This window comes from Anomaloglossus baeobatrachus, chromosome 9 (assembly GCF_048569485.1).
Source record: "Anomaloglossus baeobatrachus isolate aAnoBae1 chromosome 9, aAnoBae1.hap1, whole genome shotgun sequence".
Taxonomy (NCBI): Eukaryota; Metazoa; Chordata; class Amphibia; order Anura; family Aromobatidae; genus Anomaloglossus; species Anomaloglossus baeobatrachus.
The window spans coordinates 87359692-87374213 of NC_134361.1; the positions used below are offsets into that span (position 1 = coordinate 87359692).

At 48.5% G+C, this 14522-nt stretch overlaps 1 protein-coding gene across 2 annotated transcripts in view; it reads right to left on the reverse strand.

Moving 5' to 3' along the window:
- The window catches only part of UPRT (uracil phosphoribosyltransferase homolog), a 41717-nt gene that overhangs the window by 14858 nt on the left and 12337 nt on the right, over positions 1–14522 (reverse strand). The window contains exon 6 of one of the 2 annotated variants that reach the window (XM_075322691.1): positions 10100–10198. The exons of the other annotated variant lie outside the window; for it this stretch is intronic. Coding sequence (XP_075178806.1) covers positions 10100–10198 — 99 coding nt within the window. The remainder of the gene's footprint in view (positions 1–10099; positions 10199–14522) is intronic. 2 annotated transcript variants of the gene reach the window in all.

Here is a 14522-nt window from a genome sequence, read left to right on the forward strand (position 1 = left end):
TGTTTCGTAAAAGTGTGCAGGCTCGACCAGGTAGCCGCCTGACACACCTGCTGAGCCGTAGCCTGGTGCCGCAAAGCCCAGGACGCTCCCACGGCCCTGGTAGAATGGGCCTTCAGCCCAGAGGGAACCGGAAGCCCGGAGGAACGATAAGCCTCGAGAATTGGTTCCTTGATCCACCGAGCCAGGGTTGACTTGGAAGCTTGTGTCCCTTTACGCTGGCCAGCGACAAGGACAAAGAGTGCATCCGAGCGGCGCAGGGGCGCCGTACGAGAAATGTAGAATCTGAGTGCTCTCACCAGATCTAACAAGTGCAAATCCTTTTCACATTGGTGAACTGGATGAGGACAAAAAGAGGGTAAGGAGATATCCTGATTGAGATGAAAGGGGGATACCACCTTAGGGAGAAATTCCGGAACCGGACGCAGCACCACCTTGTCCTGGTGAAACACCAGGAAGGGGGCTTTGCATGACAGCGCTGCTAGCTCAGACACTCTCCGAAGCGAAGTGACTGCTACTAGGAAAACCACTTTCTGCGAAAGGCGTGAGAGAGAGATATTCCTCATTGGCTCGAACGGTGGTTTCTGAAGAACCATCAGCACCCTGTTCAGATCCCAGGGTTCTAACGGACGCTTGTAAGGAGGTACGATGTGACAAACCCCCTGCAGGAACGTGCGAACCTGTGGAAGTCTGGCTAGGCGCTTCTGAAAAAAGACAGAGAGCGCAGAGACTTGTCCCTTAAGGGAGCCTAGTGACAAACCCTTTTCTAATCCGGATTGAAGAAAGGACAGAAAAGTGGGCAAGGTAAACGGCCAGGGAGAAACACCCTGAGCAGAGCACCACGACAGGAATAATTTTCCACGTCCTGTGGTAGATCTTGGCGGACGTTGGTTTCCTAGCCTGTCTCATGGTGGCAATGACCTCTTGAGATAATCCTGAAGACGCTAGGATCCAGGACTCAATGGCCACACAGTCAGGTTCAGGGCCGCAGAATTCAGATGGAAAAACGGCCCTTGAGACAGCAAGTCTGGTCGGTCTGGTAGTACCCACGGTTGACCGACCGTGAGATGCCACAGATCCGGGTACCACGACCTCCTCGGCCAGTCTGGAGCGACGAGGATGGCGCGGCGGCAGTCGGCCCTGATCTTGCGTAACACTCTGGGCAACAGTGCCAGAGGAGGAAACACATAAGGGAGTTGAAACTGCGACGAATCCTGAACTAAGGCGTCTGCCGCCAGAGCTCTGTGATCTTGAGACCGTGCCATGAACGTCGGGACCTTGTTGTTGTGCCAGGACGCCATTAGGTCGACATCCGGCATGCCCCAGCGGCAACAGATCTCCTGAAACACGTCCGGGTGAAGGGACCATTCCCCTGCATCCATGCCCTGGCGACTGAGAAAGTCTGCTTCCCAGTTGTCTACGCCCGGGATGTGAACTGCGGATATGGTCGAGGCTGTGGCTTCCACCCACAGCAGAATCCGCCGAACTTCCTGGAAGGCTTGCCGACTGCGTGTCCCGCCTTGGTGGTTGATGTATGCCACCGCTGTGGAGTTGTCCGACTGAATTCGGATCCATTTGCCTTCCAGCCACGGCTGGAACGCTTTTAGGGCAAGATACACTGCCCTTATCTCCAGAACATTGATCTGAAGGGAGGACTCTGAGTCCAAGTCCCCTGAGCCCTGTGGTGGAGAAAGACCGCTCCCCACCCTGACAGGCTCGCGTCCGTCGTGACCACAGCCCAGGATGGGGGCAGGAAGGATTTCCCCTCCGACAGAGAAGTGGGAAGAAGCCACCACTGAAGGGAAGCTTTGGCTGCCCGAGAAAGGGAGACGTTCCTGTCGAGGGACGTCGACTTCCTGTCCCATTTGCGGAGAATGTCCCATTGAAGTGGGCGCAGATGAAACTGCGCAAAAGGAACTGCCTCCATTGCTGCCACCATCTTCCCTAGGAAGTGCATGAGGCGCCTCAGGGGGTGTGACTGACCATGAAGGAGAGATTGCACCCCTATTTGTAGTGAGCGCTGTTTGGTCAGCGGAAGCTTCACTATCGCTGAGAGAGTATGAAACTCCATGCCAAGATATGTCAGTGATTGGGCCGGTGTCAGATTTGACTTTGGAAAATTGATGATCCACCCGAAACTCTGGAGAGTTTCCAGAGCAATGTTCAGGCTGTGTTGGCATGCCCCTTGAGAGGGTGCCTTGACAAGTAGATCGTCTAAGTAAGGGATCACCGAGTGTCCCTGAGAGTGTAGGATTGCTACCACTGTTGCCATGACCTTGGTGAAGACCCGTGGGGCTGTTGCCAGGCCAAAAGGTAGTGCCACGAACTGAAGGTGTTCGTCCCCTATGGCGAAGCGCAGGAAGCGCTGATGCTCTGGTGCAATCGGAACGTGGAGATAAGCATCTTTGATGTCTATTGATGCCAGGAAATCTCCTTGGGACATTGAGGCGATGACGGAGCGGAGCGATTCCATCCGGAACCGCCTGGTTTTCACATGCTTGTTGAGCAGCTTTAGGTCCAGAACAGGACGGAAGGATCCGTCCTTTTTTGGCACCACGAACAAGTTGGAGTAAAAACCGTGACCCCGTTGCTGAAGAGGAACCGGGATCACCACTCCTTCCTCCTTCAGGGTGCCCACCGCCTGCATAAGAGCCTCGGCTCTGTCGGGGGGTGGAGATGTTCTGAAGAAACGAGTCGGAGGACGAGAGTTGAACTCTATCCTGTAACCGTGAGATCGATGGGTGAGAGACATTCTGTCTTTTACTTGTGGCAGCCAGGTGTCGCAAAAGCGGGAGAGCCTGCCACCGACCGAGGATGCGGTTTGAGGAGGCCGAAAGTCATGCGGAGGCCGCTTTGGGAGCGGTTCCTCCGGCGGTCTTCTTAGGACGTGACTTAGACCGCCATGCATCGGAGTTCCTCTGATCTTTCTGAGGCCTTTTGGACGAGGAAAATTGAGATCTGCCCGCGGTCCGAAAGGACCGAAACCTCGATTGTACCTTCCGTGGTTGAGGTCTGTTTGGTTTGGACTGGGGTAAGGATGAATCCTTTCCCTTGGATTGTTTAATGATTTCATCCAATCGCTCACCAAACAAGCGGTCGCCAGCCAATGGCAAACCGGTTAAGAACTTTTTGGAAGCAGAGTCTGCCTTCCATTCACGTAGCCACATGGCCCTGCGGAGTACCACCGAGTTGGCGGATGCCACCGCCGTACGGCTCGCAGAGTCCAGGATAGCATTAATGGCGTAGGACGCAAACGCCGACGCCTGATTGGTTAAGGACACCACTTGCGGGGCAGATGTACGTGTTACTGCATTAATCTGCGCCTGACAAGCTGAGATAGCTTGGAGTGCCCATACGGCAGCGAATGCTGGGGCAAAAGACGCGCCTATAGCTTCATAGATGGATTTCAACCATAGTTCCATCTGTCTGTCAGTGGCATCTTTGAGTGAAGCCCCATCTTCCACTGCAACTATGGATCTAGCCGCCAGTCTGGAGATTGGAGGATCCACCTTAGGACACTGAGTCCAGCCCTTGACAACCTCGGGGGGGAAGGGATAACGTGTGTCCTTAAGACGCTTGGAAAAACGCTTGTCTGGACAGTCTCGGTTTTTCTGGATTGCCTCTCTGAAGTCAGAGTGATCCAGAAACATATTTAATGTACGCTTTGGAAACCTGAAACGGAATTTCTCCTGAGAAGCAGACTCCTCAACTGTAGGAGCTGGGGGAGAAATATCCAACACCTGATTGATGGTCGCTATAAGGTCATTCACTACTGCGTCACCTTCAGGCGTATCTAGGTTGAGAGCGGCTTCAGGATCAGAATCCTGATCTGATACCTCCGCTTCATCCTCCAGAGAGTCCCCCTGCAGGGACCCTGAACAGTGTGATGAGGTGGAGGGATTTTCCCAGCGACCCCGCTTGGTCGGCCTGGGACTGTGGTCCGTGTCAGAGACCTCACCCCGGGACCCATGGGTCACCCCAGGGGCACTTTGCTGTTCCAATTGAGGGGGACCCGGGGTCAAGGATTGGATAGAGCCCGGGGCCTGAATCACCGGTCTGGACTGCAATGCTTCCAGTATTTTAGCAGACCATTTATCCATAGTCTCAGAAAGTTTGTCAGCAAAGGCTGCAAACTCCGTCCCTGTCACCTGGACAGTGGTAGCAGGTGGATCCACCTGGGCCACCAGTCGCAGAGGCTCCGGCTGAGTAAGTGCCACAGGGGCCGAGCATTGCACACAATGAGGGTCAGTGGAACCTGCCGGTAGTACAGCTGTACATGAGGTACAAGTTGCAAAGTACGCCTGTGCTTTGGCACCCTTGCTTTTTGCAGATGACATGTTGTCTCCTCTGAGAACAACCAGGAGGGTATATAGCCAAAAATCAACAGAGCGACCGTACAGTGCAATGTATAGCCTATATATATATATATATATATATATATATATATATATATATATATATATATATATATATATATGTATATATATATATATATATATATATATATATATATATATATATATATATATATATATACATACATACACACACACACTTGTCCGGCGCACTAACACACCCAGCAGTGCTGGAAAGTGTCTGGCCCAGGCGCTGCATGTCTGGCGCACTAACACACCCAGCCGTGCTGGAAAGTGTCTGGCACAAGCGCTCCATGCGCGGTCCCCACGGGGACACAGAGTACCTCATAGTAGCAGGGCCTTGTCCCTGACGATACTCAGCTCCTATCCTGCAGATTCCCAGGGGCTGCGGAGGGAGCACGGTCTCATGTGCCTGGAGACCGATCCTGGATCCCACTTCACCCAGAGCCCTAAGGGATGGGGAAGGAAAACAGCATGTGGCTCCTGCCTGTGTACCCGCAATGGGTACCTCAACCTTAACAACACCGCCGACAAAGTGGGGTGAGAAGGGAGCATGCTGGGGGCCCTGTTATGGGCCCTCTTTTCTTCCATCCGACCTGGTCAGCAGCTGCTGCCGACCAAGCTGTGGAGCTATGCGTGGATGTCTGCCTCCCTCGCACAAAGCATAAAAACTGAGGAGCCCGTGAGCACGGGGGGTGTATAGGCAGAAGGGGAGGGGCTTTACACTTTTAGTGTAATACTGTGTGTGGCCTCCGGAGGCATAGCTATACACCCAATTGTCAATTGTCTGGGTCTCCCAATGGAGCGACAAAGAAATACACACATATATACACACCGTATTTTTCGCTTTATAAGGCGCACTTTTGCTCCCCCAAATTTTGGGGGAAAGTAGGGGGTGAGTCTTATAATCCAAATATACGGGGGGGGGGGGGGGAGGGAAGATGAGATGAGACACAGACACAGAGAGACACAGACACAGAGAGACACAGACACAGAGAGACACAGACACAGAGAGACACAGACACAGAGGGACACAGACACAGAGAGACACAGAGAGACACAGAGAGACACAGAGAGACACAGAGACACAGAGAGACACAGAGACACAGAGAGACACAGAGACACAGAGAGACACAGAGACACAGAGAGACACAGAGACACAGAGAGACACAGAGACACAGAGAGACACAGAGACACAGAGAGACACAGAGACACAGAGACACAGAGACACAGAGACACAGAGACACAGAGACACAGAGACACAGAGACACAGAGACACAGAGACACAGAGACACAGAGACACAGAGACACAGAGACACAGAGACACAGAGACACAGAGACACAGAGACACAGAGACACAGAGACAGACACAGAGACAGACACAGAGACAGACACAGAGACAGACACAGAGACAGACACAGAGACAGACACAGAGACAGACACAGAGACAGACACAGAGACAGACACAGAGACAGACACAGAGACAGACACAGAGACAGACACAGAGACAGACACAGAGACAGACACAGAGACAGACACAGAGACAGACACAGAGACAGACACAGAGACAGACACAGAGACAGACACAGAGACAGACACAGAGACAGACACAGAGACAGACACAGAGACAGACACAGAGACAGACACAGAGACAGACACAGAGACAGACACAGAGACAGACACAGAGACAGACACAGAGACAGACACAGAGACAGACACAGAGACAGACACAGAGACAGACACAGAGACAGACACAGAGACAGACACAGAGACAGACACAGAGACAGACACAGAGACAGACACAGAGACAGACACAGAGACAGACACAGAGACAGACACAGAGACAGACACAGAGACAGACACAGAGACAGACACAGAGACAGACACAGAGACAGACACAGAGACAGACACAGAGACAGACACAGAGACAGACACAGAGACAGACACAGAGACAGACACAGAGACAGACACAGAGACAGACACAGAGACAGACACAGAGACAGACACAGAGACAGACACAGAGACAGACACAGAGACAGACACATATTTATTACTGCAGGGTCCGCTCTGGAGCGGTGCTGGTGGAGGCTGGTGAAGCTGCAGGAGGGAGCCTTTGATCTCCTGCTCCCGCTCATATAATATGCACTGCCGCTGTCCACCACCGTGGTGCTGAAACCGCGACGATGGGCTGGGGGAGCGGCTCATATTATATCTGCCTGCGCCCTCCTTTGATGATACATGCCCCAACCTGTGTTAGATATGGCCCCCATGCTGCTGCACATAGTAAAATAAAACACTCTTTACTCACCTCCTCCAGCGCTGATCTCCCGGTGTCTCTGCTGCTGTCTGTGATCAGGCACGCAGAGATGATATCACTCTGCTGTGCCGATCACATGACTGGCGCCGAGAACCAGGAAGTGGAGGAAGCCGGAGCTCACAAGCACGGAGGGAAACACGAGGAGGGACAGCGCTGAGAAGGTAAGGAAAGAGTTGTTTATTTTACTAAAAGCAGCAGCCTGGGGGCCAGTGTGCCGGCCACAGGGGGCCAGTGTGCCGGCCACAGGGGGCCAGTGTGCCGGCCACAGGGGGCCAGTGTGCCGGCCACAGGGGGCCAGTGTGCCGGCCACAGGGGGCCAGTGTGCCGGCCACAGGGGGCCAGTGTGCCGGCCACAGGGGGCCAGTGTGCCGGCCACAGGGGGCCAGTGTGCCGGCCACAGGGGGCCAGTGTGCCGGCCACAGGGGGCCAGTGTGCCGGCCACAGGGGGCCAGTGTGCCGGCCACAGGGGGCCAGTGTGCCGGCCACAGGGGGCCAGTGTGCCGGCCACAGGGGGCCAGTGTGCCGGCCACAGGGGACATGTGGCATCACTGGGGGACGTGTGCCAGCACAAGGGGGCTATATTCAATATAAGGTGGCCATATCCAGATTAAGGGGGCTAATTTTAGGATGGGGGGGCTATGAGGGACATATACCCTACATGATTTGTCAGACGGACACTGGCATTATAAGACGGACCCCATTTATTAAAAAATTCTCTATTACTTCACCAAATTTGGGGGTGCGTCTTATAATCAGGTGCGTCTTATAAAGCGAAAAATACGGTATATACACCTTTAACCATTTTCGGCTCTTTGGCTATCGTCGCTGCAGCTCTGCTTTTGCACCAAAACATCCCCCTCAGATTTGATGAGCTGACCAATCGGCTGCGATGCTACCGACGTAACACCAGCGCCCTAGCCAATACAGTACACACTGGAAGCAGAACCAGATACAATCCCTGGGTCCAGTGTTGAGTAAGGCACTTTTTTTTTTTTTTTTTTAAATGTAACAAAACGGCAGCATGTGACAACCCAATTTTATCACTTCTCAAGCACATATACAGTTGAAACAATAAGATTACATAAACTATATAAAAAGACACATCTGCAGGTTTTTCTCACTATCTGACAAAATCAGAATAAACCTTTCCTGTTTTAGGTCAATTACGAACCAGAAATGACTTGGGTCAAATGTTTTGGATGTCCTTCCACAAGCTTCTCACAATAGTTGGTAGGAATTTAGGCCCATTCCTCCTGACAGAACTGGTGTAACTGAGTCTTGTTTGTAGGTCGACTTGCTCGCACCGACTTTTCAGCTTTGCCCATAAATTTTAAGTAGGATTGAGATCAAGGTTTTGTGATGGCCACTCCTAAACATTGACTTTGTTATCCTTAAGCCACTTTGTAACCAGTTTGGCAGTATGCTTCGGATGATTTTTCATTTGGAAGGACCATTTCCACCCAAGCTTTAAGTTCCTTGCTGATGTCTTGAGATGTAGCTTAAGTATTGCAACAATCTTGTTTCCTCATGATCCCATCTATTTATGAAGTGCACCAGTCCCTCCTGCAGCAAAACAACCCTACAACATGATGCTGCCACCCCCATGTTTCATAGTTGGGATGATGCTCTTAGGCTTCAGTGTTTCTCCCTTTTTCCTACAAATGTAATGATGGTCATTATCGCCAAACAGTTCAATTTTTGTTTACTCAAACCACAGGAAACGTCTCCAAAAATAAAGGACTTTGTTCCTGCGTGCATTTGCAAGCATTATTCTGGCCTTTTACGTTTCTTTTGGAGTAATGGCTTCTTCCTGGCAGAGTGGCCTTTCAGCCCATGTTGTTACAGTACTCGTTTCACTGTGGAGAATGACACAATTTTACCAGCTTCCGCCAGCATCTTCACAAGGTCTTTTGCTTTTGTTCTTGGGTTGATATGTACATGTCTGACCAAAGCACGTTCATCTCTGGTGCACAGAACCCGTCTCCTTCCTGAGCGGTATGATGGCTGGACGTTCCCATCTTGTTTGTACTTACTAAAAATTGTTTGTACAGATGAACGAGGCACCTTTAGGTATTTGAAAATTGCACCCAAGGATGAACTAGACTTGTGCAAGTCCACAATTTTCTTCCTGAGATCTTGGCTAATTTCTTTTGACTTTCCCATGATGCTACACAAAGAAGCAGTGTGTTTTAGGTGAGCATTTAAATGCATCCATAGGTAAGTCTCTAACTCAGATATTGCCAATAAACCTATCAGAAGCTTCTAAAGACATGACATCATATGGGGTGTCCCATATTGTTTAAAGGCATAGCACTCTTAGTGTATGTAAACTTTTGACTTTGCAGAAAGTAATAAAAATGCTTTAAAACATTCTCTCTCATTATTTTGGAATTTGGCAAATATAAATAATTTTGGTTCATAATTGACCTATAGCAGGCAAGGTTAATTCTGATTTCATGTCAGATAGTGAGAAAAACATGCAGATTACTCTTTATAGTGTAAACTTCTGGTTTCAATTTTAATATTCACTGACGTTTCTTGCTTTATCCAAAGCTTTACATTGCATTACCATCCCCTGTCCTGCAGCCACTTTCACCAATAGGCTTATCAAAGTAGGTTATTGAAAGGGTCACAGACCCAGACAAAACCTCACAGACAACCACTTAAAAGGAAATAAATATTGTCATCAGGTTTTTACTGTGGAATCTGAAAGTAGAACGATGTAGGGGAAGAGACCCTAATTACAGCAACGTGTTATTTATTGGGCTGTGTTATTACAATAAAATCAGTGTTTTATCAGCAGGAGATTATCACTGCTGGACTTGTAATCTTGTGCCATATAGTCCTTCTGCTCTGTATAACCCCACTCCCACCACTGATTGGCAGCATTCTGTGTACACTGTGCATAGGCAGTGCTCAGTATTCAGAGAAAAGTTTATCTAAATTACAGCAAGCAGCCCAAGTAGATAAAACTGCATACAACAGCCCAGTAAGTGACATTGCTTGAATGAGGGTCCGTGCTTTTACATTGTGCTGCTCTCAGATTACACGGTGACCAATTCCCTTTAATATAAGAGAAGATGGCTCTTGAAAACACGAACATTCATCTCCAGCTCTTATTTAGCAACTACAGGGAGAAGCCATCGTGAGTTGGTTCTATTTAGCAGCTATTCGCTCTGGCTCAGAGACAACTGCTTTCACTTCCTATGCAGAAAAGGAAGTCTTCTGAAAATGGGGGCAATGCAGGGTTCCCCAAGGTGTCCAAATCTTCACGTTACCTTCATGAGAAGCTTAATGCAATACGAACTTGGTGCCCCAAAACAAAAATACTAGGTGTCAGTGTATATGTAATCAACCCATATTGAAGGCAAGAAAATAGGCTACACAAGAGGTGGCTAAAGCGACTAACCATGTGGAGTAGAGAAGAGGCTGAGCAGTATAATACAAGCCGGCTGGACACCGTGTTCAATCAGAACCTTTACAGCTTCAATAACGGTATTTCCCGTGCCTGCAATCAATAATATCGTTAGAAAGAGCTAATATATAGGGTATAATCAGGTTACAAGGGAAAAAGACAAAGTCCAATGCATTGATGCTTATCCTTAAAAACCTATTCTGTATAAAACTTAATTCTCCGCAATTTAGGAGAGAATCATTCCTGACCAGAGAATAAGATATACAAACAATATCGGAGGAGACAACAGTTTGGGCTAAATCTGACATCTATCCGGACAGAGTGAAAGATCTGAAAGCCGAGAGAGGAACGCTGGAGAAGCAGAATCCCTTACAACACAATAGGTCGAGCAGCAAAGGAAACAAAGAAACGAGATAAAAGGATGCAGTCGTACAGTTCTTGTCTCAGTTTATTACTTCAATGTCAAGAGTGAAGATGATCTCAATACACAGGCCCCAGACCTTAAAGGGATTGTCCAGTCGTGTTAAGTCTGCGGTACCTCTATGTGACTGCAGACTTCGAAATCTCTACAGCACACACCCCGCATAAAGTCAAGAGTTCTGTGTCACATGACCACAACTACGCAATTTGTATACTCATGGCTACATTACCACTAGTTGAACGCGGCCTTGCTCAATCCACTGATACTTAACACGTCTAGTGGGCATGCTACCACATGTAAGCAAATTGCTGACAGGCAACCTTGGGTTTTTGTTTGCAAATTATATAGGTCATGTAGAGCCCCATAATAGTCATTGAGCTAAACATTTAGAAAAAAAAATCATAGGGCTTTAGGCTGTGTGTGCACTAGAAAAAGGATTTTTCTTAAGAAATTTCTTGAGTGAAAGATTTGCATTAAAATAACGCAACAATAACGCACCGAAAAACGCATCTGTTTTTGGTGCATTTTTTTTGCAGGTTGGTCCATGCGTTTTTTAATGCTTTAACAGCAATACATAATATAGATAATAGATAATGGATAGATACATAGACAGAAAGATGGATAGATGAATAGATAGATCAATAGATAATGGATAGAGATAGATAGATGAATAGCAAGATAATGGATAGACAGATAAATAGATAGGTAGATAAATAGATGGATAGATAGATTAGATGGATAGATAGAAAGATAATCAATAGATAGAGTCCCTGTGAGGACACACTGCAGTTCTCACGAGCGAGAAGATGTTCACATTACCGACCGTGAGAAGTGACTTGTAGTTACCCCTGCAGCATTGCTCACTAAACGAGGCTGCATTGATTATGTGTCAGACGCGGCTGGATGCAAGCGTTGTGGGACCGGCGTGAATTACGCCGGAGCTGTGTGTTTGGGGGGAGTTAATAAATTGGTGAAAGAGGGGGCTTTTTTGTGTTTTATTTAAAATAAAAGGATTTGTCTTTATTCACTTTACTTACAGGTTAATCATGAAAGCTGTCTCAGACGCTGCCATGATTAAGCTAGGACTTAGTGGCAGCGATGCGCTGCCATTAACTAGTTATTACCCTGATTGCCACCGCATCACGGCAATCTGGAAGAGCCGGTAACACGCCGGGACTGTCGCACATTCTCGGGGCAGCGGTAGGCTGATATTCTTGCATGCGGGAAAGGGGCTTTAACCCTGGCCCTCGCCCTCCCCAGCCTGAGAATACTGGGCCGCTGCTGTGTGTTTACCTTGGCTGGACAGTAAAAATATGGCAGAGCCCGCGTTTTTTTTTTCGTTTTTTTATTTTTAAATATGCATGTTTGATTTCTATGTGTATTCTATATGTCTGTGTGTGATATGTGTGTGTGTGCATTCTATGTGTGTGTGTGTGATCTGTGTGTATTTACTCTCTGCTCCGCTTCCTCTTCCTGTCATAATGAAATCACTTCCTTGCAAAACGCAGGGCAGTGATGATCACTATGTACCGAAAAACGCGAAATACCGCGGGAATAACGCAGGAAAACACAATGAAACGCACAGAATTTGCTACCTGCGTTATTCCCTACGCTATTTCATGATTACATTAGTCAATGGAGTGAATAACGCAGCTAGCTGCAGAAAAGAAGTGACGCTCATTCTTTTTCTCAAGAAAATCTACTGAAAGAATTTGACTGCACTGACATTTACACTGTAGGACCATTTTATTCAAGTTAATGCAGCTATGCACTGAGAGCGAGAGACTAGACCAGGTATTAAAGAGAACCTATCATCAGGATCATGCATGTTAAAGTAAAGGTATGGCCGTAATGGCGCTGTTATACTGATTTAATAAGTTTGTGGGGTGGGTCTTTAGCTCTGCCCTGGCCCCTCCGCTGACTCTGGGGTCTACCTTCTTACTCTTAAATTTTGCGTCAGCGCTATCCTAGCCGCGGGCAGCACTTGAGCAGCTTGACCTCAGGGAGTCTTAAGTAATATGGCAGCGCATGCGCAGATTGATTTCCTGGCAGTCTTCATGAAAATAGCACTAGTGGCATTGCATGTCCAGATTTAGATCTCTGTTCAGTGATGAACTGAAATTTTAATCACCACCATTTTACTAAAGCGCCCCTCCCCTCTCGGGAGGTCATCCTGTACAAACGTCACCACCAGCGTGATTTTCTTGAAGCCTACTGTGAGATCAATGTGCGCAAGAACCGCCAGTGACTAGGACAGAGGAACATTTAAAACAGAAAGAAGATAAGGAAACAAGAGGCAGCGGAGTGGCAGACCCGAAAACCCGACCCACAGTCCCACCCTAATGCATGGAAGCCTACACATCTAATGATGATTTAACAAAAGCAAAAACCAGGCTGAAGATTTCTTGACTGAAGGGTATCTATTGATGTTGAGTCCCTGAGTAATAAAAACGTAATAGATGGGATACCACAGGCTAAAATATTGGCAGACAGGGCTTTATTTATTAGTGATTAGATATTCGGCACTCCTACGGTCTTAGGTGCACACGCAGGGTTCCACCCAAAGATCAGAAGATGGAGAGGACTTGGCACTCCCGATGAAAGTCAATTCAAATTTGGTTATGGTAAGAATCCATGAAAATCATAACATGTTGTTCTTACACAATTAGTCCTTCCCTGGACTACGAATTGTGGTGAAGGGAAAAAAAAAAAGAGAATTTTGTTTACTTACCGTAAATTCTTTTTCTTATAGTTCCGACATGGGAGACCCAAACCATGGGTGTATAGCTTCTGCCTCCGGAGGACACACAAAGTACTACACTCAAAGGTGTAGCTCCTCCCTCCGGGCTATATACACCCCCTGGATGACAATCTAACCAGTTCAGTGCAAAAGCTGAAGGAGGACATCCACCCATAAGTAGAGATAGAGTAAAACTCGGAATAGCCGGAACTCTGTCTACTAACAACAGCCGGTGAAACACACGGAACAAAAAACTGCCAACAGGCAACAGGGAGGGTGCTGGGTCTCCCATGTCGGAACTATAAGAAAAAGAATTTACGGTAAGTAAACAAAATTCTCTTTTTCTTTATCGTTCCTTATGGGAGATCCAAACCATGGGACGTTCCAAAGCAGTCCATGGGTGGGAAATAAACCAACTGAGAAGTAGGCAAAACCTAACTTCACAAATGGGCGACAGCCGCCTGAAGAATGCGTCTGCCCAAGCTCGCATCTGCCGAAGCATGAGCATGCACTTGGTAGTGCTTCGAAAAAGTGTGCAGACTGGACCACGTGGCAGCCTGACAAACCTGCTGAGCCGTAGCCTGGTGCCTGAAAGCCCAGGAGGCACAGACAGCTCTGGTCGAGTGCGCCTTAATCCCTGGCGGGGGAGGCACCTGAGAAGACTGGTAGGCATCGGTGATAGCCGACCTGATCCAACGAGCTAGGGTCGGTTTAGAAGCAGCGAGACCCTTGCGCTGACCAGTGGTTAGCACAAAAAGTGAGGTGCACCGCCTAAAAACTGCGGTGCGTGACACATAGATTCGGAGCGCTCGCACCAAATCCAAAGTATGCAACGCCTTCTCAAAGCGATGCACAGGGGCCAGACAAAGAGAAGGCAATGAAATGTCCTGGTTAAGGTGGAAGGGAGACACCACCTTAGGGAGAAAGTCCGGAGTCGGACGAAGAACCACCTTGTCTTGGTGAAACACCAAAAAGTGGGATTCCGAAGAGAGCGCAGCCAAATCAGAAACTCTCCTGAGAGAAGTTATGGCTACTAGAAAAACAACTTTCTGTGAAAGTCTAAACAAGGGAACCTCCCTGAGAGGCTCAAAGGGGGGTTTCTGTAAGGCCGTGAGGACCAGATTAAGGTTCCAGGGATCCAAGGGCCGCCGGTAAGGAGGAATGATGTGAGATGCGCCCTGCATGAAGGTGCGCACCTGAGCCAGTCGGGCGATACGCCGCTGGAATAAAACCGACAGAGCCGACACCTGTCCCTT